This window comes from Polypterus senegalus, chromosome 1, assembly GCF_016835505.1.
Source record: "Polypterus senegalus isolate Bchr_013 chromosome 1, ASM1683550v1, whole genome shotgun sequence".
NCBI lineage: Eukaryota > Metazoa > Chordata > Cladistia > Polypteriformes > Polypteridae > Polypterus > Polypterus senegalus.
In genome coordinates, this window is record NC_053154.1 from 1,296,189 (window position 1) to 1,322,862 (window position 26,674).

Sequence of the window (26,674 nt, forward strand, 5' to 3'; positions counted from 1 at the left end):
CATGAGTCCCATCCAGCAAAAAAATAAAGCACAGTAGCAGGTAGGCAACCCGAGTTTAACAAAACGACAGATAAAGCCAGCAGTCAGAATCAGGAGGACCGCAAATGGCCTGTCTACTTACGTAAATTAAGTGAATACTGAAGTGATGCACAAGTGGAGTATGGAGGGAAACACAGAGTGACGCTGCTCTCGCAAGCTTCCCACGAATAAACAGATTGGCAGCTGTTGCAGAACAAGGTGGAAGCTAAAAAAAATTAAAAACAAAATTGATAAAACAGAAAATTAAGGGAAGAAAATGAAATCAATGAGTCATGAAAACATCGGTGAGCACCCGAAATCATGAATTAATTGGTCCTCAACGAGAACTGCTGCTTTGCACCAGTGGTCCTCGACCGTTCTGGAGTTGCAACACACTTTTTCCCAATTACGTGTCTTTGTGATGCACCAAGGGAGGCCCAAGGGTCAGAGCTGGAAGGCAGTCTCCTTGGTGAGTCGAGCGCGATTGTCATTAACTGAGCGTGATGTTCAGATCGACAACCCACCAAGATCCACCCGCAGTATCATGCAACCCAAAGTGGTGGCTGAGAAACACATCAATTAAAAGCAGGACATTTCAAATATTTTGCTCTCAGAAGAGATGAGACGGACTGCCACCTATTGTCAACAATTTATTTCATTTTTCTTCTTCCCCAGCAGAGGAGCTTCAATCCAAAGCCATGGTCTTCATGTTTTTAATGTTGTCAAGCAAATATGATTAGAGGACTCCTTCAGGGCTCTCACAAAGTAATCCCACTCTGAGATAAGAGGGGTCGCTGTCATTAACCTCTTCTCCATTTCCATCCAATTTGAAAGAACGTCGCCTGGAAGACCTTTGAGCTCACTTTCTCACAAGTACCTGAAGCCCCACCCCTTCCAGGAGGCCACTTTATCACCCTCTCGGCTATGAGAAGTACGTGCTCAGTTTGAACCTGCGATTGGAGAGAGAACCTTTGTGTATCGCAGCAAAGCCATTGGCTTGCCATTTTTTTTGGGTTCTTTCATTGTATTTTTTTGTGCTTTATTAAACGGAGAACACCAAGCCGGTGTCCCAAATCAACGCACTACCTGCCTTTATTTTATTACACCACACAACTCATGTTGAAGAGTCACCATCTGAGTCCCTCGCAGGTATGTAATACCACCTCAAGCCGTGAAGGGGGCATTGCTGCTACCTGTAAGGGCAACTGTCTCCACCATTTCTGGCCCCTGGGCCATAAAAGCAAGATGGCCCAGATGGAGGCATCACGTCTTGTCCAAGCAACCTGAGCAGAGGAGCTCCATATTATAACAGCAACAGAAGAAGCCACTCAGACCGAGTTGGCCAGAGTGCTTTTTGTTTCTTTTGAACGAATCTTGCTCTGTTTTTGTTCACACCTTTAAATAAAGGGGGATGGCCGGGTTGGCACCCCAAAACTTTATCTGTGTATCAGTCTGTCATTGGGCCACACTCCATTGCTGCTTTTGTATCCCCTATAATGCAATTTTATTAGTCCGGGTGTTACTGATCCTCTCAGGCCACACATAAAATGTTCTGCTTCGGTTTTTAGAGTGTCAGTTAGTGTTGTTGCCTTAATGGATCTAACATCACACTTCAGATCCCACTCCTGACCATTATCTCATATATCTCAAAGGTACAATCTCATATATTGTACCTAATCTGTGGAAACGGTCAATCATTACCCTTGTATCTAAGGTTTCTAGGCCAAGCTGTTTAAATGACTACAGACCAGTGGCACTTACATCTATTCCAATGAAATGCTTTGAACATTTGGTGAAAAACATTTTAATGTCAGAGACAAAGTCTTTTCAAGACAACAATCAATTTGCTTATTGTGCAAACAGAAGTGTGGAAGATGCTCTGCTTGTTACCTTACAACAGATCTACACCTTTCTTGATCAGCCTGGTTCATATGTCAGAGCACTATTTTTGGATTTTTCTTCAGCGTTCAATACTATACAGCCTCATACAGTATACTGATTGGGAAATTAAACAGTATGAATGTAAACCCATTTATCACACTATGGATTCAGAACTTTCTTTTAAATCGTTCACAGACAGTTAAAGTTCAGGACACTTTTTCAATAGCCATTCATTCAAACACAGGAAGTCCACATGGGGGCGTCTTATCACCATTACTGTTTACTCTGTACACACGTGACCTGAGACAGAACAGGGACCACTGCTCCATTATTAAGTATGCGGATGACACCATGATCATAGGATGTATATCTGGGGAGGATGAAAGCCACTATCTAAATCTAGTGGAGTGGATGGTAAACTGGTGCAATAAAAACTCTCTCACTCTGAATGTAAAAAAGACCAAAGAAATGATATTTGATTTTAAGAGACAGAAATCTGTATGTTCACCTATTGTAGTTCTGGGAGAGGAGGTAGAAATAGTGAATGAATATAAATACTTAGGAACTTACCTTGATAACAATCTTAACTGGAATACAAATACAAAAAAAAATATTTTCTAAATGCAACCAGCACTTATTTCTCCTCCATAAACTCAAACTATTTAAAGTAGACAAGGACCTCATGTTGTCCTTCTATCGCAGTCTGATCCAGTCTGTCATCACTTTCATTTCCATTGCCTGGTTAAATAGTCTGACAAACCAAAACTCAAAAAAGCTCCAGCAGATTACAAAGTATGCAACTAAAGTTATAGGGGCTGATGGAGATGATTTGACTAGCGTGTGTTAGAGGGCAATGCTAAAGAAACTGGAAATCATCTCGACTGATGACAGACATCCATTACATGTAGAACTAAACTTCAGTAAATCAGGAAGCAGAGTCGCTTTGAAAACGTACACAAATCGCTCCAGAAACTCCTTTCTTCCTAGTGCCATACGACTTTTCAATAAGAAACATCGGAAATAATGTTTAGGTTTTGATATATATCCTGTAACCTTTTTTATGTTGGTGTAAATATGTTTTATCTAACTGCCTTACCTTAACCTTTCTTATTTCTATTTGTCTGTTTTATTTCATTCTGCCTGTTACCTGTTATTAGATGCAACTGAGAAGGCAAATTTCATGTTTTCTTGTGTAAACATGACTAAATAAAGAAACCTAAACCTAAACCTAACCTATCTCTGTGTTTTTAACATTCCACAAATTTTGTGAAGCACACAACTAACACAGGTCCTCACACTCCATAGGAGCTCATATTCAGCCGTATCTCCCATTCAAAGCAGCTGTTGACATGCACTGGTAAGTACCACAGTCTGTCATACATGTTACACCAGTGGTGCCATTTGTGCCTGCCCCTTAGTCCAGACTACACCATCGTGTTTCTGTTGCTAATTTTCACAACATTCATCTGAGAGTGCAGAATCCAAGTCATTACCAATATGAAAAACATCTTCTGCAGAGAACAATGCACTCTAATTGATGGGAAGGAATGCCTGAAGTGAGGGAGACTCAGAAGTGAGAGGCACTACTCACAAGGCTGGTTGCAGAGATCTTCAAGACAGCAGTACATCTGGGAAGATGGGCTCGACTGGACAGAATTCTGACAGGCGCTTTGTGTTGTACATCCCCTCAGCACGGCCCCTTCAGCATCTGCATAGGATAAAGTAAGCAGATGTCAATAGCGCGCCCACATAGTGAAAAGAAACAAATGTCCTTCAGCAGTTCAAAATTGAAGGAAATGCTTTGAACAGAAATGAAGAAGTGAAAACGGACAACACCTGTCAGAAACCAGAAATGCAGAGATACAAATGGCTGCCTGTGAAGGTGGATGAGGGAGTCTCAAGTAGCAGGGGAGCAGTCTGAGAAGACGCTGCTCTGTTGTCTGATTGGAGGTCTCACTGTGTTTTTGATTGAAGTTCATTAGTGTTACTATAGTTAGGATATAGCGGGTTGGATAATGGATGGATAGTGTTACTGGCTCAGGTCTTCATTCCTGAACGATTGCTGCATGGCGGCTTCTCACGTGTTTCCATTGTTGTCACCAACACCAGCATGTCAATTTCAGGGACAAGGACAGTCATTGGACATCAAACGAGCATCTGTCATGTGTGAACCTGGGTGAAGGTGCAAAAGCTTACCTTCATTCAGTAAAATCTCATGATCTTCTAGGGCACTTTCTTGAGCATTTTGTTTTGCATATTTTCTCATTCGTCATTTTGTTTTATTGCATGGCTGTCATGATTTCTATGCCCATTACATCATTTTGTTTCACCTAAACATGATGGTGGCTCAAAGATGCTACCATAAAGATACTGTGTTTGTGAGAAAATATGAAAAACATTTTTGGTCACTCTGAGTTGATTAAAACAAGTTATTATCAGGCTTGTGCTTGCGTTTTGTACTAGATGGTCACTATTTGGACTTTTCTGAGTATTCAGACCGCCCAGGCCATCCCTGACTTAGTGTCTGCTTCCTCCCATTAGAGTTCTTCATCTCCTGATGTCTTATTTAAGCCTTTGCTGCTGACATAATAATTAGTTTTGCCAAGACTGAAAATGAGAATAGTTTAGTAAAATCCTCAACATATTCCCCTCAAAAGCACACCGAAACCCTGCAGGTGAAAGTGTTGCATATATGAATAACCCAAAGCAGATGAAAGGAGACTTGGTCTTGTGCCTTTGCCATGCATAGATCAAGCAGCACAGCACAGAAGCCCCTCGTCACAGGCTAAACAGCAGCATGACAACACTTACAGGCCATAAAGCAGCGGGCTTCAGGAACTGTGCAGTTCACGGTGGTCTGACACGTCCCATTTGCTCCTTCGCAGCACACCAGCCCACTTATATTTTCAGAGGTGTAAGCTGAGAAAAAGAATCAAAATTAGGAAAAATAAATGTACACTTTTTTTCCAATGTCTTCTCACCACAGCAATGCATTATGGGTGAGAATCTGCAATAAAATGATAAGGGGCACTGATGTATCAGAAAACACCTAACACGATCAATGGCATTTACTGGATTCAGACCTACGGCTTTGGGGGCTCAAAGTCAAGTCAATTGTCCAATGTGACTCGACCCTTACTGTATGTTTATGTCTCTGCTGACATTTTACACACGGATACATAAAAATGACTTACAGGGCTGATTGCAGAGACTCCCATTGCAGCAGTTAAACTGGATGCTCTGATTGAATTGTAATGTCACAGCTGCAGAATTGTCACAGAAAGCTTTTGATGCACAGCCTTTCTGCACCAACTGTCCATTATCTGTAAAAAATAAAATTTAATCATCTAAAAAGAAGTCCACAGTGTTCAAGTCCCCATACAAAGATCCAAAAATCGAAATCCAAAGACAAAAGCTAAAAAATGCAATAATATCAAAAAAGTGATAGAAAGAAAAGACTGGTAGCTATGACTCTCACCTCCACACAAAGCACATTCAATGAACCACAAGGAACTCGATGTCCACGCCTGCCTTTAAAGGGAGGTGGCAGTTCCTTAGCGGTGAGGTAAGGGTGGCACTGCCACTTGCAGATCCACCCACAAACCACAAGGAACGTAATACAACATATTTAAACAGATAAATATTAAATGAACAGAATTAAAGGAAGAAAAAAAGACATAACTAGGCAAATAGTAAATAATAGAAGCAACTGAAGCCAATGAACAAAAAATAAAGTCAAGAGGAATTTAAACGTAAGCCAGAGGAGGAAATCTGTTTAAAATATAACATCAGGTGGTCTAAATCTTACCTCTTGGGCAGATCTTAACATGTGTCCTGCAGTGGAGGGAAGTCAAGGGTGTATCAGGCAAGCACGATAGGTGTGGGTCCTATCCTCTCTACAGCACGTCACTAGACCCTATCAGCATGTCCCATGGATTCTCATATCAGTGCTATTTCAATGATACGCAGCTGTACGTTTCATTCCCTCCAGAAGATCACACGGCATCAGCTGTCTCACTGATAACACAACCTGGAGGAAGGCGCACCATTTCCAGCTCAATCTGGCCAAGATGGACCTTATTGTTATCACAGGTATTCAACACCCAATCTCTGTTCAGCTCATTCTCACTAACACCTGCCAAGTTGTTATGTAACCTTGTAAGCTATCCTACACTGACCACACTGCTATGGTCTCTTGGTCTATATGTTCTATACAGCATCTGTTAGATCAGAGAGTATGCAGCACAACTCCTGGTTGAGACTCTGGTCTTGTCACAGCTGGACTGCTGCAATTCTTTGTTGGCAGGAGTACCAGTATGTGTCACCAAGCCACTGCAGAGGATTCGAAATGCAATGACACGTCTTATGTTCAACCACCTGAGAGGGGTACATGTCACTCTTCTCTTCAAATCACTACATTGGCTACCTGTACAAGAGTGTTGGGTTCGAATCATTAATGCTTGCCTATAGTGTAGTCAATGGATCCTCAGTCACATATATGGAGACACGAGTGAGGTTCTCTGCTCCACTCAGGTCTGCTAGTGAACAGCAATGTGATGATACCACCTCTGTGTGACATCAGATTTCAGGCCTGACTCTTCATGTGTACCTCCTAGCTAGTGGAATGAGCTGCGCATTTCCATCGAATGCCTGACTCAGTCAGTGTGTTTAAGAAGCATTTGAAGACTCCCTTGGTTGGTGAATTTCTGGCTAACCTATGGAGTGCAACTTACTTTGATTTTGTTCTGAGCTCTTTTCTTGTGGTGATCAAATTTGTCCTTGTGTCTTGTCACATTTGTTTCTAAACAGTCCCCCAGACTAATGTTTACTTGACTATGTTGACCTGTTCTGTAAGTCTCTTTAGATATGTAAAAAAAATGTCACTGTAAGTGAAATCTGTTTTTGGGGAAAATTCATACAAGCAAGAATGTCACTGTACTCTGTGCATTGGCATAACATTATGGGGACTGCTACTGTCCATCTCTTATTTACTGTCTGCTTATCTGCGTCATGTAGAGGGCATCTAATTACGTTTTGCATGTTAGTCGGACTTGGAAGTAACACGAAACAAGCATAAACTCAACTGTACACCCAACATTACTGTGTACGTGGATTATAATAAATGTTCATAATAATGATGATATGATAAGCCAGCCACAGGTTTTGCACAAACCAGTGTTTCTTTGTGCCAGTCCCAAGACTGGATAAATGGGGAGGGTTATGTCAGGAAGGGCATCTGGTGTAAAATTTTGCCAGATCAACATCCAGACAACAATACAGATTTCCATACCGGATCGGTCGAGTCCTGGGTTAAATACGACTGCCACCAGTACTGTTAGCGGAAATTGGGCTACTGTTGGCTGAAGAAGGAGAAGAAGAAGGGGGAGACGTGTCTGAAGACAGAAGGACAGGAGGAAGATAAAGAGGATGGAATTGAGGGTAGGAACTTTGAATGTTGGTAGTATGACTGGTAAGGGGAGAGAGTTAGCAGATATGATGGAGAGAAGGAAGGTTGATACATTTTGTGTGAAGAGACTAAATTGAAGGAGAGTAAGGCCAGGTAGATCGGAGGTGGATTCAAATTGTTCTATCATAGTGTGGATGGGAGGAGAAATGGAGTAGGAGTTATTCTGAAGGAACAGCACATCAAGAGTGTTTAGGAGGTAAAAAGAGTGTCAGACAGAGTGATGATTATGAAGGTGAAAACTGAAGGTGTGATGATGAATGTTGTTAGTGCATATGCACAGCAAGTTGGGTGAGCGATGGGTGAGAAAGAAGATTTTTGGAGTGAGTTGGATGAACTGTTGAACAGTATACCCAAGGGTCAGAAAGTGGTGATTGGAGCAGATTTCAATGGACATGTTGATGAAGGGAACAGAGTAGATGAGGAATGAAGAAGATCAGATGATAGTGGATTTTTCCAAAAGGATGGACATGGCTCTGGTGAATACGTATTTTATGAAGAAGGAGGAACACGGGGTGACGTAGAAGAGTGGAGGAAAATACACATAGTTAGATTGTATCCTATGCAGAAAAGTCAGTCTGAAGGTGACTGAAGACTGCAAAGTCGTGGCAGAGGAAATTGCAGTTAAGTAGCATAGGATGGTGGTCTGTAGGATGATGTTGGATATCAAGAAGTGAAAGAGAGTGAGGGCAGAGCCAAGGATCAAATGGTGGAAGTTGAAAAAGGAAGACAGCAAGGTTGAGGTTAGGGAGGAGGTGAGACAGGCACTGGGTGGCAGTGAAGAGTCACCAGACAGCTTGGAAACTACAGCAGAAGTGGTAAGGGCAACAGCAAGAAGGGTGCTTGGCGTGACATCTGGACAGAGGAAGGAGGAAAAGGAAACCTGGTGGTGGAATGAGGAAATACAGGAGAGTATACAGAGGAAGAGGATGGCAAAGAAGAAATGGGATAGTCAGTGAGATGCAGAAAGTAGACAAGAGTACAAGGAGATAAGGCACAAGGTGAAGAGAGAGGTGGTGAAGGCTAAAGAAAATGTGAATGATGAACTGTATGAGAGGTTGGACACTAAGGAGGGAGAAAAGGACTGGTGAGCTACACAGAGGGGCTGAGCTGAGAAAGATGTGCAGCAGGTTAGGATGATAAAGGACAAAGATGGAAACATACTCACAAGTGAGGAGAGTGTGTTGAGCAGATGGAAAGAGTACTTTGAGAGGCTGATGAATGAAGAGAACGACAGAGAGAGAAGATTGGACTATGTGGAGATAATGAATCAGGAAGTGCAATGAATCGCAAGGAGGAAGTAAGGACAGCTATGAAGAGGATGAAAAATAGAAAGGCTTTTGGTCCAGATGACATACCTTGTGAACCATGGAGGTTTTTAGAAAAGATGGCAGTGAAGTTTTTATCCAGATTGTTTAATGGAATCTTGGAAAGTGAGAGGATGCCTGAGGAGTGAAGAAGAAGTGTACTGGTGCCGATATTTAAGAATAAGGGGGATGTGCAGGACTGTAGTAACTACAGGGGGATAAAATTAATGAGCCACAGCATGAAGTTATGGGAAAGGATAGTGGAAGCTCATTTAAGAAGTGAGGTGATGATTACTGAGAAGCAGCATGGTTTCATGACAGGAAAGAGCACCACAGATGCTCTGAGGGTGTTGATGGAGATGTAGAGAGAAGGCCAGAAGGAGTTGCATTGTGTCTTTGTGGACCTGGAGAAAGCATATGACAGAGTGCTTCGAGAGGAGTGGTGGTATTGTATGAGGAAGTTGAGAGTGGCAGAGAAGTATGTAAGAGTTGTACAGGATATGTATAAGGGTAGTGTGACATTGGTGAGGTCTGCAGTAGGAGTTACAGATGCATTCAATGTGGAGGTGGGATTACATCAGGGATCAGCTCAGAGCCCTTTCTCATTTGCATTAGTGATTCACAGGTTGATAGACGGGATTACACAGGAGTCCCGTGGACTGTGATGTTTGCTGATGACATTGTGATCTGTAGCGAGAGTAGGGAGCAGGTTGAGGAGACGCTGGCGAGGTGGAGATATGGTCTAGACATGAGAGAAATGAAGATCAGTAGGACCACCATGACAGAATATGTGTGTGAATGAGAGGGAGGTCAATAGAATGGTGAGGATGAGGGAGTAAAGTTGGCGAAGGTGGATGAGTTTAAATACTTGGGATCAACAGTACAGAGTAACGGGGATTGTGGAAGAGAAGTAAAGAAGAGAGTGCAGGCAGGGTGGAGTGGGTGGAGAAGAGTGTCAGGAGTGATTTGTGACAGACAGGTATCAGCAAGAGTGAAAGGGAAGGTCTATAGGACAGTAGTTAGACCAGCTATGTTATATGGGCTGGAGACGGTGGCACAGGAGACAGAGCTGGAGGTGGCAGAGTTAAAGATGCTAAGATTTGCACTGGGTGTGACGAGGATGGATAGGATTAGAAATGAGGACATTAGAGGGTTCGCTCAGGTTAGACAGTTGGGAAACAAAGTCAGAGAGGCGAGGTTGTGTTGGTTTGGACATGTGCAGAGGAGTGATGATGAGTATATTGAGAGAAGGGTGCTAAGGATAGAACTGCCAGGTAAGAGGAAAAGAGGGAGGTCTAAGAGAAGGTTTATGGATGTGGTGAGAGAGTACATGCAGGTGGATGGGTGTAACAGAACAAGATGCATAGAACAGAAGATATGAAAGAAGATGATATGCTGTGGCAACCCCTAACTGGAGAAGCCAAAAGAAGAGGAAGAAGAAGAAGAATGATGTGATAATTAGCATGTTTGTTATTGTTATCATCATTACATTATAAACCAACATGATAACTACAACCCACAAGGTTATTTATGAATCCATTATGTTTATGTCTATATTCAAAATGCTGTTCCAGGTTGTATCTATGAGCGACATGACACAACTTAACTTAGCAAGTGACACCACAGGCAGTGATTCACTTGATGTAAAAAAACAGAATGTCAGACCCCTGCTCCTACAGCAAGTCCATCATCCTGTGAGTTCCGCAAATGGCATAGGAATGTGCTTGCTAACGTGAATAAGCACAAAGATCAGTCTAGCAATAAGCAATATTTCAAAAATCTCAAAAACACAAAGCCTTATTAAGGAAGAGCTGCCTTGGGATAAACTGATGTATAGCCGTCTCCCTGTCATGAAATGACCTGGTTAGTTGCCCGTGTACAGCGTCTGATCCTGCCTTCTTCACACCCACACACACACTCACCTAAAGTGAAGCAGTAGTCCTGACTTCCAGTGCAGTTGATGTGATTCTGGCAGGTCGAGTTGGCATCTGCGCAGCACACCAGCCCGTTGTCATTAGCAGGAGTAGTGACTGTAATAAAATCAAGAATCACATCAAAAGGAAAATAAAGAGACCCTTTCAGACATGTTTGCCATCTGATTGTCGTATAAAACAGCAGGATGCCATGAAGTGTTGAACCTCAACTCAGTCAGGTAGGAAGCTTCTTCCAATCTACATCTTCAGAACATTTCAGTCCCACTCGCTCGTCAGTTTTTGTTCATGTAGCCCCAAAGTTCAAGGTCTGACAGCTCCTTTGTGAATGAACATCCAAAAACACTGTCTTCTATTAATCATCTGTGGCCCCTCGTCATTGTTGAAGGCCTGGTTGTAAAGTGTCTGCTGTGCTCACTTGCTTTATAGTTTTAACCTCTCCTACTATGCCACCCCTTAATGTCCATTAAACAGGAAAGAGTTGACTTGCAGTTCAAACATCAGTCTAACAGTCAATCCTCCTCTCGTCTTTCGATCAGCCCTACCATGGAAGCTGGAAATTTGCACAGCATTCCTATGTTGGCCTCACAATTATCCGACCTCTCTCAATTTATGTTCCATGCAGTAAAGACGCTATAAAACTCTGCCTATTAATCTTCTGGTCAGTGCATTGTTGAGAAGTGAAGAGGGGCAAGTCCACTAGGACTCTCAAGTGTTTTTCATAAAGTGGATTTTGTTGCGGTCAGCATGGTGGCGCAATGGGTAGTGCTGCTGCCTCGCAGTTAGGAGACCAGGGTTCGCTTCCTGGGTCCTACATGTGTGGAGTCTGCATGTTCTCCCTTTGTCTGCGTAAGGTTTCCTCCCCAAGTCCAAAGACATGCAGATTACGTGCATTGAAGATCTTAAATTGTCCCTATTGTGTGTGTGGGCTGGCGTACTGCCTGGGGGTTTGTTTCCTGCCTTGCTCCCTGTTTTGGCTGGGATTGGCTCCAGCAGACCCCCATGACCCTGTAGTTAGGATATAGTGGGTTGGATAATTGATGGATGGATTTTGTAGGTTCAAACTTACCGGTATGTTTCAGACATGGCAGCCTGCTCTGGCTTATCTTCACTTTCATGGTGGTCTCCTGGCCTCCTACACCTGCATGTTGGGCTACAGGCACACATGAGTCCATTTCCTGCTTTTCATGCTTGCTTCTCTGTCTGGGGCTGACCCCTTTAGGCAGTGGTGGACACTTCCTGCTTGTTCTTATTTCCAGCAGCTGACCACTCTCTACAATGGGACTTCTTCCATAGAAAGTCTTTATATTATGCCTCTAAAGGTCAAGCAAGCACATTCTGTCAAATCACCAGCAGTCTCCTCTCTACTTTAATCTCAAGGTGATGAAGGAGCTGACGTGGTCATTTTCTTCCAAGCTGTGCACAAACTTTATATATAATTATTTTGTTATTTGTGAAAGTTTCCTCAGCTTTTCTTAGTAGTTATCGTATTTTGCAAGCTGTTATTTTGATGTAATCAGAGTGACATTTAACAGTTAGAAGTTTTCTTGGATGTCATTCTTTTGGGCCATGTGTCTTTTCTTCACCTGATCTCTTACAGCGATGACATCCATTGCCACTCACGTTACTTTGACTGCATTACCTAGTGAAATCGACATTTAAACATATAAAACAAATGGAGGTAAAACCTCCAAAGAGCTTGTTCAGCTTGGGCAGATCCAGATTATTCCACAGGTTTGGAATTTTCTTGTTTTACCATTTTTTGTCTCTTATTGCGAACGCTGATGATCATCAGTTCTTGTCTCATTCTTCTTGGTTTTCTGACTCTTCTTGCAGATTCTTCTTATTCTTTAAGCCGCCATGGAGTCCGATTTTGGCTCATAGCGCACAACATCTCAGTCTCCAGTGGTTCAGACTTTTCCAAACTTGTAGTTGTGACTCCCATGAATGCAACTCTCTATGCAGGCCTGGCGACTGGACGCTGACCATCCTCTCACTCCGGAGTTCCTCTCTTTGGTCAATGTGGATAAAAGCTTTACACCATTCTAGTCTGTGGCTTTGCACAAGAAGAGCTCATGTGTTGTTATTTCACAAATTAAACAATCTGATGCTTTTGTTAATTGTTATGAGGCTTTATATTGTATTGAGGATGACTTGTGTTCAGTTCTGTGTATTGTGTTGTATTGACCCCCTTTTTTTGACACCCACTGTACACCAACCTACCTAGTAAGGGGTCTCTCTTTGAACTGCCTTTCCTGAGGTTTCTTCTATTTTTTTCCCTACAAGGGTCTTTCCTGGTCTTCTTAGAGAGTCAAGGCTAGGGGACTGTCAAGAGGCAGGGTCTGTTAAAGCACATTGTGGCACTTCTTGTGTGATTTTTGGGTTATACAAAAATGAATTGCATTGTATTGTATTGTATGAGGCCACAGAGTGTTATGAATTGTGAATTATGTTCATATATCATTGACCATCTCATCAACCACTAGGTGATCTGACACCACAATTTATGATGGTGATATCAACACGTTAGGCATTGCACCAAAGACAGGAACATATTATCTGTGGTCTGATTTATTGCATTGGTATTTAGCCACCATATACATCATATTAATTCTCCCAGGTGCTCCACCTAGGACTGGCATCTGCCTTAAGCCCACCAGTATGTGTCCACCCAAGACCCTGAGCTCAATACAGTGGCTCTGATAACAAATGGATGGACAATATACATCACATCACAAGCCAAGGGTCCTCACAAAGAAGCATTGATGACTTTATCCATTCAACCACATTGGAAACCCACTAAATTGGGAGAATCAGGGTGGTTTCAGAAGAGGTGGAACTTAAAGTAACAGCAATGGGCAGAAGTAGCAGCCAATTGGGATTAGCACTCAAGCATTTGGTTTCTTTATTAAGCATTAAAAGCAACAAATGAAATTAAAACTGAGACCGAATGCAACATATCCTGTCTTTCCAAATACTTGATCCTGAATTTCACACTCATTCATAAAAGGACTTTTTTGGTCACCGTGTCACACGGTCACTTCATTCAGTGCACTCACCAGGCTCATTGCAGAGGGGTCCCTGACAGCAGTCGATGTGAGAGTTGAGCGGTATGTTCAGGAAGATGCTTGCCCTGAGCGGACTGTCACAGACGCCCTTGGACGTGCAGCCAGCGTACACCTGCTGGCCATTATCTGTTCAAAACAACGACAAACAGAGTCAGATGCTAAACCACAAGAACCTGCCGTTTCACTGCACTGTATAAAAGGCAGACCTTAACTTAGTTTGCGGCTTCTCCAGTACTGACCTTGACAGTGGTGACAAACAGATGACATCAGGGACACAAAGTCTGAAAATCAGTGGAGTGCTGTCATAATAAGAGATTTCATGACGTCCTTGAAATAATGTGTTTGTCTGTAAAAGGTCTTACTACATAAGTATGTTGGAAATCTATATTTTTAGCTGTTGTATAGGAAAGGAGAAATCATCCACAATGCTGCATTTTTCCATATTAATACAGACTACCTGGAAAATATTTCAACCATAATGAAGATTGAAGATCCCAACGTTGTCTTTGCAATTCACAAGGAGTCTCTGTAATTGGATAATGACAACGATCCAAAGTCTCATTTACCAAAGGTCAATAGCTCAGGTGAAGCCTGTGCCTCATGGGGAAGACTTGGGGAAGGTGACACCAGGGAGAGGGTTTGGGAGTGACAAGCTGATTTGCTCCTCTTTGTATCTGCCAGGAAGAACAGAAGCGGCTGAGGAACAGCAACTCCGCTTCTAACTCCTTGCCTTCTGCTTTTTCTTGGATAAAACCCACACGACATCAGGGAACAGCTGTCATTTTGGAAGGACCTGAAGCGAAGACTCAAATCTCTCTGTAACGTTATGACATTATTTAAAATACAACTCATTTAGCCAAAAGGCTCAAAAATGGGGTTGTCCTTAGTGATGCAAGAAACCTTTGTGATTCTCCTGTGTTTCTATTTTCACACAACGTCTAGGATTCTGTAACTGCCAGCCGGTGACATCAAGTGTTGGCTGCCATCCTGGCACCTCACAGATGCATTCAGTCATGTGGGGCCAACAGGAAGTACTGTAATGATTTAGCCAGGGTGCCCCACCTCAGCTTATATTTAGATTTCTTTGATCTGTCTTTTTCATTCATTTTTCAGTTTTTTTCATTGTTATGATGTTTTCTGTTCATGTTATTCTTTCCAGTTATAATTTAGTAGATGTTTTTAATGTATTATTGTGTTTGTTATGTTTAACCCTACTTTATATGTCTTTTTAATGTGATTATACTCCTAATGTTTTGGAGATTTAACCCCAAGAGGTAGGACCACCATGTCCATCACTGCTTGGGCCCACCCCATCCCATAAAGGAAGTTGGAGCAGTGAGTCCTGTGCAGTTCATTGAATGTGTGCTTTGCTGAAGTCTGGTTGCCTTATCATAAGTGTTGTATTTTCTTCGATTTTGATTACTAACACTCGATTTTCTCTGCTCAGGTTATTGGATCCTTCTTATGAATTGTGTTTTCAGGACATTGCTTAGAGCTGAACTCCTTTTGCTTTTTTAAAGTTCTTGTGGCACATGTCACTTTACCAGTCAAAGCTGTCATGGTTCTCCCTTTGATGAAGCTTATTTCAAGTTACAAAAACTGTACTGGGATTTTTGAATTTTAAAAACCTGTTTCCCAATCTCCCATTTGCCTAGACAGTCAGATGCCTGGGAGTGCTCACACCCTTTTGCCATTTTTGTGTATGTAATGTCACAACAAATAGCAATTAACATAACTGGCACCATGCAGTCTTTGGCACCTGAGTACGATGTAACCAACATGCTTAATCTGGGAAGGGCATTTTGGGTTATCTTCATATTGGTATCTTTGGGCACATCAGACAACAAATAGAATACACGCTGACACAGGAAAAAGTCGCAGTCTCCACAGCCAATGAAGAGGGAAGATGAGTCTGCACACCTCACATGTATACATGAATTTAAATGACTTCATACACAAGAATACGTTAAGTTGTTGATGCTGTACTGTGACTAAAAACATTAAAGTGTACGACATGATACCATAAAGACATAGCAACATGTAGGAGAGCAGCCAAGGGCATCATGGGACATAAAGGCCTGTCTAGCTTTGAAGGGTTCACTGAATGAAATTTCTTTAGTCTGAGCAGGGAAGGTTTTTGAAAATCAAACTTTCTTTACTCAGCAGTGAATCATGAAGTCAGTAACATCGGTTGAAGTTAATCAGAAATGCATTTATGAGCAAAGCCAGGCTGCACTTCCTTACGCAGAGACTTGCAAGAATCTACAACAAACTAGTGAGTTATGGAAATGAACAAGAAGCCTTCACATCTTCTAAAATGTATTTGGAGATATGGGACAACTGAGCAATTAGCTCACCAAACTAATGTCACAAAGGCTGAAAGCTCTGTTCTTCTTTGTCAAAATTCTTACATTCTTACAACATTATTATCATTACCATCACACAACAATATGTTTTCGGGACAGTTTCACTCTGTCATTTTATTGTGGGTTTGGCCTCAGTGCCGTGATGCAAGTGGACCAAGCGGAGCACATTTTTCCTTCTTTTGCTCGGTCAGCTGTGTGGGTTGTGAGTGAAGATGAAGGAAAAGCTGTGGCCTGTGGGACGAGTGAAGCCCAGGATTATCCATATTGTTCCCAAAAATAATGTTCATATTTGGTTCTTCACTGCTAACAAACTATTTCTCACTTTATTTTTTAAAACAGTAATAATAAGAATGTTGTAAAGTTAAATATGAAATAAGATCTGCAGCCATGTACTTTAAGACCACTGAAGCTGCATGTCTGTTTGGTGTGCCACTAGGGAATCCATTCCAGGACGGGTTTATCTATTCCCAGGAATTTGGGCTCCCCGGGATGACAAAGTGCACGGGCATCTCACGTGAACGGATTTAGAACAACTGACACTTATTTTTAATAGAACTACTGCAATATGTTAACACAAATAAAAGACTAACCTTATCTCCAAGCAGTTCATGCTGTCATAGAAGTACATGTATCTTTAGTTGTGGGAATAAGAGCGTTGGCAGCGCATGTCCTCACAGGTAGCGCAGTTGCAGCAAGGAGACTGTGGAAGATTGTGGGTTCACCTCCCTGTGTGGATAGTGCTTTGAGAACTGAGAAAAGTGCTGTATAAATGTAATGAATTATTTGTTGTGTATTTGTATGTTCAGTAACAAGTTAAATTTATATTGATGTTGATTGACATTCCTGTGTTGGTAGTTTCCTGTAGAATGTTAGTGTGTGGGATTTTAGAAGGAAAAATGAAGTTCTTATAAAAAAGGTTTCTGTTTCTTTGTTTTTTACGGAGAGAACCTAATGAGAAACTGACACAATTTTACAGTTATTAAAAACTATATTTAAGAATCATATCAACGTCTGTGTGTCGTAATCCGATATTATATTATTATTATTATTAACGTGTCCAGCGTGTGGTCGTCCAGGCGAGAGCGCACCTTCATGCAGAGAACGCCAGCCACTGAGAAAGCACACTCTGCCTCCACTGAAGTAGGCAGCACAATCATCAGATCCTGATACACTTGTTCTAAACAACACTTGCGCTTGCCGTTGCTCTGAAGCCCCGCCATTTCAGCTTTTACTGATGCATCCAGTTTCTTGTCATCATTCTGTGATGGTACGTTTCTTGGCACAGATAATGCGGATGCAACAGACTGACGCATTGCAATTTCAAGTTGCTGTTCAAAGCTGTTGTCTGATGAAGTGCAAACCGCAGCAATGGTGCCACCTTAATTATTTTCAACTATAACTCTTGATCGATTTTTACACTTTTACACACTATATATGTGAGCTTGGCCGTTCCTGTTTTCCCAGGAATGCGGGAATGAAAAATGTCCGAGAATCCCTAGGCACCACTCATATTCACCTGAAATGAAGCAGTGGTCTTGAATGCCGGTGCAGTTCATGGAGTTTTGGCAAGTCCTGTCCATTCCAGCGCAGCATACCAGTCCATTTGGATCACTAGAAATATTAGCTGTGAATTGAAGACAATGAATAAATTAAAATGGAATTGTGGGACTGAGAATCCTTTGCATTCTGTCAGCTTAAACCAGAAACAATTCCAAGGTATTGCTATTTAACTCTCCTAAAATATTAAATTTATATTTGGTTCATAATTTCAAGTTTTATTTACAGATGTCCTCCAAATTAAAGCTCTAAAGTCTCTATGATTTCTTTCACCTTTTTCTACATTGCATAAACTGGAGTTGCAGCACCAGGAGCTCCAGCTATTACTTCCATGGCCGTAGTCAATTGACAGACTCCAGTTACAGGTCTGTGTGGGAATGCAGCCCGCATCAAAAATGGTGTAGTTGGTCCAGACTGCAGAAAGAAAACAAACAAATGAAGAGCTTGAAAATGGTGAAGATACGATAAGATAAGTAATTGACACAGTGAAAAGGCCGTATTAAGGCTTAAAACTGCAGTCCAAAAAAAGGGCAGCCAGGCATTCGTTTACATGAATGGCACGTAATAAAACATAAAAAATAAAATACAAGAGAGAATAACAGCAAATTGATCACCGATGTTTCAAACAGTAACGCTCATCTGAACTTCTTTGTCATTACATGCAAGTGACACACCCGGGATGCAAAACTCTGGTCTCCTTACTGTGTGCCTCCGTGCCCCCCACTTAAGCATTAGAGGGTGGTCTCTGCTCCAGGAAGTCACACAGCATAGTCGAGGAGCGGGAGGACACAGGGCTGCCACCTAATTCATGGTCTACTACTTACCACAAAAAAGCCCACTAAAAACATCAACAAGGCAAACAGCTTAAGCGAGCGGCAGTGCAACCCTTGGCACACCAGGCTGAACCTGCACCCTGCTTTTGTGTTTTCAATGTCTTATATTATAATGTTTCTAAACATAAAATTTTATGTATAAAATAAAACATAAAACATTAACAAAAATTAATGATATTAGAAGTAACATAGTATATCCCTCCAACACTAAGGATCCTCCTAAACCCCAGCATCCTGTTATAAACAAATTAAACTCTTTCACTAGGATAGATTTACCTGATTTACAAAAAATAATATCTCAACTGAAACCCTCCACCTGCGTTCTTGACCCGATACCAACAAATTATTTCAAAGTATCAGGCGTGCTAATTGATAATATTCTGGACATAGTAAATTTGTCATTAGATATGGGGGTCTTCCCAGACTGTCTTAAGACTGCTGTAGTTAAACCCCTACTTAAGAAACATAATCTTGACCCCTCGGCTCTTGAAAATTTTAGACCCATCTCTAATCTGCCCTTCTTAAGTAAAGTTCTAGAGAAGGCAGTCATTATGCAGCTAAATGACCACCTAAATAAACCTGCTATTCTTGATAAATTTCAGTCGGGTTTTAGAACAAATCACAGCACAGAAACTGCACTCGTTAAAGTAGTAAATGACTTGCGAGTGAACGCAGACAGAGGCCATTTATCTGTTCTCATCCTCTTAGATCTGAGTGCCGCATTTGACACCATTGATCACAATATTCTTAGAAATCGCCTTAGTCAATGGGTGGGCCTCTCTGGCAGGGTCTTAAATTGGTTTGAATCCTACCTGGCAGGGAGAAAATTCTTTGTTAGTTGTGGTAATTACAACTCAAAGTCACATGATATCCGATATGGTGGTCCATAAGGCTCTATCCTGGGTCCGCTGCTCTTTTCGATTTACATGCTTCCGTTAGGTCAGATTACCTCGAGGCACAACGTGAGCTACCACAGCTATGCTGCTGACACACAGCTGTACTTATCAATAGCTCCTGATGACTCCGATTCTCTCGATTCACTAACAGAATGTCTTACTGGTATTTCTGAATGGATGAATAGTAACTTTCTCAAGTTAAATAAAGAGAAAACTGAAATCTTAGTGATTAGCAATAATGGATACAATGAGGCTATTAGAAATAAACTGGATACATTAGGATTAAAAGTCAAGACGGAGGTAAAAAGCTTAGGGGTAATTGTTGACTGTAACCTGAATTTTAAATCGCATATTAATCAGATTATTAGGACAGCATTTTTTCACTTAAGAAACATAAGTAAAGTTAGACCTCTTATATCACTGAAAGATGCTGAGAAATTAGTTCACGCGTTTGTTTTCAGTCGACTAGATTACTGTAATGCACTCCTCTCAGGACCACCCAAAAAAAACATAAATCACTTGCAACGAGTGCAGAATGGAGCTGCTAGAATCCTAACTAGGAAAAGAAAATCTGAACACATTTCTCCAGTTTTAATGTCACTACACTGGTTACCTGTGTCATTTAGAATTGACTTTAAAATTCTGCTTGTGGTTTATAAAGCCTTAAATAATCTCGCTCCATCTTATATATCGGAATGCCTGACACGTTATATTCCAAATCGTAACCTCAGATCCTCAAATGAGTGTCTCCTTAGAATTCCAAAGCTAAACGTAAAAGAAGTGGTGAGGCAGGCGGCCTTCTGCTGCTATGCACCTCAAATCTGGAATAGCCTGCCGATAGGAATTCACCAGGCTGATACAGTAGAGCACTTTAAAACACTGCTGAAAACAAATTACTTTAACATGGCCTTCTCCTAACTTCACTTTAACTTAATCCTGATACTCAATATGTTCAATTTCCTCATAATACCTATTCATGGTGGCTCTAAAATCCGTACTGACCCCAACTCTCTCTTCTGTTTCTTTTTCCGGTTTCTTTGTGGTGGTGGCCTGCGCCACCTCCACCTACTCAAAGCTTCATGATGCTCCAACAATGATGGATGGATTAAAAGGCAGAAGTCTACGTGACCATCATCATCAAGCCCTTCCGTGAGAACCCTAAATCCAAAGAGGACTGTTTCATTTATGTTAGGTAGAATGCCCAGAGGGGACTGTTCAAGGGGTCTCATGGTCTGGAACACCTGCAGATTTTATTTTTTCTCCAGCCGTCTGGAGTTTTTTTGTTTTTTCTGTCCCCCCTGACCATTGAAATTTTAATTAATGTTGACTTATTTTATTTTCTTACTGTGTCTTTTATTTTTCTATTCTTTATTATGTAAAGCACTTTGAGCTACTGTTTGTATGAGAATGTGCTATAGAAATAAATGTTGTTGTTGTTGTTGTAAACATTTAAATACTATAACTTCATGTTTTTAATACAAACTAGCATGCATCTCATTGTAATTCCTCCAAAACTGAAACAGCTGATTTCTGTTGTGATGAACGGTGCTTGGCATCTTTAGGATGTTTGCCTGATTTTATTGCAGTTGTTCTGCTGTTTATTTCTTTTAATGTTTTAATGTAGAGAAAAGCCAAGCAAAATGACCCCTTTTATTGGCTAACTAAAAAGATTACAATATGCAAGCTTTCGAGGCAACTCAGGCCCCTTCTTCAGGCAAGATGTAATACAGAAACTGGAGTTCCCTGTGTTTATATCCACACATTAGGACAAGAAACAACATTGGGAAATATTTAAATGAGAAATTTTAAATGTAAAAAAGTAATAGATTCATTCAGGCTAAGATTAATTTAACAAGACAGAAAAGAACAATGTATGGTCAAGATCTCTGGATAAGAAAACTGTCCAACAAAGTCTTTTGAAGTTTCTCATGAGTTTTTCAATACAATGTGGTCTGTAATCAGGTTGTCTGCCATTCTGAGAGATGTAAACAATCCTCATATCTGGCCGTAAAACTCTTGTCTCTATTTAGACCATGCTGTATTAAATTTTAACATGAGTTTAACTTCCCATTCTTTTCTCTCTTGCTGTGTTCTGAAGTTGCCCATAAGCCCTGTGACTTTAAAGTCCCTCTCACAGTGTCCATCGCTGTTGAAGTGGGCTGCTACAGGAACATCTGTGTTGCCATGTTTAATGTGTCATCTGTGTAAATTCATTCTCTGGTGGAGTGTTTGTCCAGTTTCCAGGAGCCTTCAACAGCTGTTACATCACCTCAGTAGCTACAGCCTGTCCTTGAAGAGTCCATAAAACTTGTCTTAGTAGTAAAAATGTCTGCTCACATCATGGCATCAAATTTGAGTAGCTGGACTTACAATCTTTCTTTGGCTCTTCACTCTGTTCCCTCTGGAAAAGCAAGTGTTTCTTCATCAGCTATTCTCAGGTATGTGCAGCAGATTAAAAGTCATTAGTGCCGTACAGTCTCTGTAAATCTTCATTTGTGTGTACACCACCTGTTACTTCATTCAGAAAACTTTACCACTGAATGTGGAGACTTTAACCACTAAATTGAGTGGCCAAACTAAACTACTGTACTTGCTAGGCTAACTAAAGAAGGGTGAAGGTAGAGCAAATACATCACATAAAGCATTTATTTCCCAATCATATGTATCATACAATGCAGCATTATAAATGACAATTCTAGACCCGCAGTTCAGTCTCATAAAATAACAGTAAGAAATAGAGTAATACATTTAAACTATGCTAGTGACAATGTGTCTTCAGTAAGATCATCATACATTACACAAATTAACACATTGCCTCAGTTATCCAAGTGTCTTAACTTATAACAGGATGTTACATACGATGGTTCTAATGTATAACTGAATAATCCATTTAGCTGTGTGCATTATCACTGAGCATTAACTTAATACATTGATGCAATATAAAACTCTTCCTAAAATTAATCACTTACAGAGACAAATCAATACATGTATTTCAGTTCTAATACATTTTGTAATTACTGAAGTGATAATAATAATCATTTGTCATACATCAAAATATGTAAACACTCTATACTGTTTTTTTCATGAAGACTGAGAGACAGAAATCAGTCGAGTGTTCGTTTGTTTGCATTTTTTCATTTAAACATTTAACACTTGCACTAAATCAGCATGCAAGAAAATTATTCCAATAGCTGCTGTTCATTAATTTATGATTGATAAATATTCACTATCCTTCAATTAGATTATTTCTAATTGCTCTGCCCAAACTTGCTATTAAGCTATTTTTTGCAACTTGTATAGAAACATAGTTTGTGTTTTTTATCCATTGGTCACTGGATTTGCTGAATCTGGAGAAAAAGAACATCTATAGATTTAAATTAAACTTTTAGAGTTTACAATTCTTCTCTTTGACTGACCATGTTACAAGCTATTCTGAGATTCGTCGAGGTCAATAAGTCATGGCGTTATTTAAACTCTGCATCTGTTTGCAGGCTTCAAAGACACAGACCAGGCACAGATTGTGTTATCAATCACCAGTCATGATCACTATTGATATTCACATGTATTACACTTAACTTTGAATATTATTATATGGGACGTCTCCCATTTCTACAGTTTATTTAACACTAGCAAAATACCCGCGCTTCGCAGTGGAGAAGTAGTGTGTTAAAGAAGCAATGAAAAAGAAAAGGAAACATTTTGAAAATAACGTAACATGATTGTCAATGTAATTGTTTTGTCACTGTTGTGAGTGATGAGTGTTGCTGTCATATATATACAGTATATATATATATATATATATATATATATAAATATATATTTACACACACACATAAACATATATATATATATACATATCTATACATATACACATATATACATACATATATATATCTACATATATACATACATATACACACACACATATACATACACACATACATACATACATACACACACACATATATAAACATATATATACATATACATACATATCTACATATATACACACACAGCTATTTCAGATCAGTGCAATACGCTGCTTGTTAAAACGGATGACTCCGCTCTTACGTGCAAGTCTGCGTGGATATTATGAACTATCGTATTTGTTCAAGTTCTATTTAAATTTTAAATAGAAGGAATTTTTATTTAGTCGACAGAAATATCTTTGGTAGGAATGGTAAAACAGACAGGAATATTATTCTGAATAAATCAACTCAAACCTTAAACAACTTATAATATTTTGCTCTCCATAAAAATATATCCTGTCTAAATTATACAAGTTAGAAATAAAGTAAACGTTAAAAGAACAAACATTCAAATTTCTTTACTCTTATGTAATTTTATATAAAAATAAACTTAGATTTTAAATATCCCAAAAGATTTTGCTCTCCATAAAAATATATCCTGTCAAAATTATACAAATTCAAATATGAACATGCTGCATAACAAAACCTGGAAATATAAATAAAATGTGTTCCTTTCAGCAATAACAAATCAAATCATTCAGTTGTCTTTGCTCATATGTCATTTTAGAGCTGGACGCCTGGCATCTTTTTGGCCACAGGTTCGTTTCTGTTTGGTGTGAGGTTCTGTGTTGTGGAGATTCTCAGGATGGATTGCAGGTGCTCATCAGTGAGGCGACTCCTGTGTGCTGTTTTGTTAGTCTTTATCACTGAGAAGAGCTTCTCACACAGATATGTGCTACCAAACATGCACAAGGTTCGAGCCGCATGTAGACGGACTTTTTGTTCTTCAAAGTCACCAAAGCGCCTGCAAACTCAGTGCGCTCAGTTTATCAGCAAAGTGCGTGTTGGGAACACCGTAGTGACGACTTGGTTTAACATTACTTGGCAACAGGGAAAGTGGGGCAAGTGCACTGGTGCATTTGTGTCTCCCATAAAAGCAGCTTCACTTGAAATCACTTTGTGATTGTGCACGGGTAAAAACGTCTGCTGAAGTGTCAGATTCTTATTTAATTATTCTGCTTTCTGTATCTTCTGCATTACCCTGATGTTTTGTCTCATAGTGCCGTCTTAGATTAAATTCTGTAATTACAGCCACATTAGCTCCACAAATGAGACACACGGGTTCAGTAAACATATACTCAGCCTCCCATCGGTTTTTAAAGGCTCTATTTTCAGAATCAACTTTTCTCTTCAGCATCGTGTGAGCTAGCTTCGCAATAACTTGCAGCATCATAAGCTAGACTTGATTAACGGTAAGTGTTAGGCAAGGCAGCTGAAGCGCTGCATTATGGGATCTGTAGTTTATTGTGTTACCAGCGCTTCATATACCGGGCCATTAATAACAATAATACAGTATATAAAATGATCTCGGGCGGATATAATTACGCGCGGGCGGATGTGGCCCGCCCCTTGAGTTTGACACATATGGACTAAATAGAACTTGAAAAGATATATTTTTCAAATGTGATCGCAAATTCAGATAGAGTTGACGCGCACTACAGCCTGCATGCCTCAATAAGTCATCCTCCCTCGCTCTTACTTTTTACCGTTCATCTAATGAATACACTGAGTATGGCTTTACCAAAACAATCATTGATGGCGAATAAAGTATCCATTATTCGAGTATGTAGATCGGGTTATATATATATATATATATATATACCCGCGTATCGCAGCGAGAAGTAGTGTGTTCAAAAAGCTAGAAAAGAAAAGGGAACATTTTAAAAATAACGTAACATGACTGTCAATATACAGTATTTGTTTTGTGAGTGTTACTGAGTGTTGCTGTCATCAAGGATTTGATTATCATTATTTCTTTCAATCAGGTTCGTATTTGTAGGATGTGTTGTGTTCAAGTTACATTCCGTGTTTGTCAATCGTTGTAAAGATGACAGGTTTCATTCATCGATTCGTTTCTTACTGCATCAATAAACAGCTCGTCTTCTTCTTTATCTGAGACCTGACACACTGCATGCACGGGTTTTTACACTGTCTTCCTTTAGCGGGACATTGACTTTTTCCAACGTGTGCTTTGTTTCCGCAGTAGTTGGATTTATGAATATGCTTGTATGTATCAGACGCTTCATATTTTTGCTGCCTTTTCAATTGTGTAATTCGGTTTTGTTCAGCTCTTTGGAACTGTTGCTTTTATCTGTGCACTCGTCAGTTCACGTGAGCCGCTCGGTGTACATGCATCGAAGGTTCCCAGCTGTGCTGGTGCCATCTCGTGCTATGTCCATGGCTGTATTTAATGTTACCTTAGTCCTGGCACTTAAAACTTTCTCTCGCAGTTTCGCTGAGTTTGTGTCAAACACCACCCTGACCATCTCATCTTCCTCTCCATAAGCACAGTCCTTCACCCGTGAATATTTAGTGGGAGTTTGCTATTGGATTGCCGCTGACGGACGGCCTTATATGGGCAGGCACTAAATTACAAACGCCAGCGGCAGCCTGTCTATGAACTTAATTTAAAGTGTAGGTTTACATCGTGCTTTGTTTCTGAAGTAGCAGAACTCATGAATATGGTTGTATATGTCACTCGCTCGCTTCTTATTGTTTCGCTGCCTTCTCAATTATATAATGCATGTTTTCTTCAGCGCTTTTTGAGGTCTTCCTGGTTTTCTATGTACTGCGTGATTACGTGGAAGGCGTGATGATGTCACACGAAACTCCGCCCCACGGCGTTAAAGCTCATCTCCATTACAGTAAATGGAGAAAAACTGCTTCCAGTTATGACCATTACGCGTAGAATTTCGATATAAAACCTGCCCAACTTTTGTAAGGAAGCTGTAAGGAATGAACCTGCCAAATTTCAGCCTTCCACCCACACGGGAAGTTGGAGAATTAGTGATGAGTGAGTGAGTGAGTGAGTGAGTGAGGGCTTTGCCTTTTATTAGTATAGATTCTTAGTCAGCTGACGAACAAAGAAAGACAGACGTACAAATGACATAAACACGCATCTGCCACCCCAGACTCTGAATAAAGATCATTTACTCATCTTTTATTTTTCGTTTCTAGATTCTAAACTCTGCTTCATGTCCAAGCAGAATTACTTGGCTAAAACAGAAATTCATTCACTGGAGAAAAAGACAATCAACCTTCACTCGTTTCAGTCATTTCTGCACACAGTATTTGGCAAGTGCTTAATTCTTTCACATATTCACATACTCGCGTTCTCTTTTACAACAATACTTCATTCACAGAATAAAGTTCTCGATCTCTAGCACACGTGCTATAAACTCACTCGAGGTTGTGCTTTTTTGTTTATCTATAGAGTTTCACCATGTAACACACTTCCCACTAAACATTAGACGTCGTATGGACGTGCAGATCATGTCTATATTGCGTCCGTCGGTCCAAGACCAATTCTCGACTTCTACACGAC

The 26,674-nt window shown here is 40.5% G+C and overlaps 1 protein-coding gene across 1 annotated transcript in view; it reads right to left on the reverse strand.

Annotated features, from left to right (window-relative positions):
* Positions 1–113: 113 nt before the first annotated feature.
* The window catches only part of LOC120517400 (urokinase plasminogen activator surface receptor-like), a 40,735-nt gene continuing 14,174 nt past the window's right edge, over positions 114–26,674 (reverse strand). The window contains exons 6-13 of the mRNA XM_039739712.1: positions 17,866–18,006; positions 17,552–17,659; positions 13,661–13,795; positions 10,593–10,700; positions 5,094–5,222; positions 4,711–4,818; positions 3,491–3,607; positions 114–244 (exon numbers count right to left, since the gene is read on the reverse strand). Coding sequence (XP_039595646.1) covers positions 114–244; positions 3,491–3,607; positions 4,711–4,818; positions 5,094–5,222; positions 10,593–10,700; positions 13,661–13,795; positions 17,552–17,659; positions 17,866–18,006 — 977 coding nt within the window. The remainder of the gene's footprint in view (positions 245–3,490; positions 3,608–4,710; positions 4,819–5,093; positions 5,223–10,592; positions 10,701–13,660; positions 13,796–17,551; positions 17,660–17,865; positions 18,007–26,674) is intronic.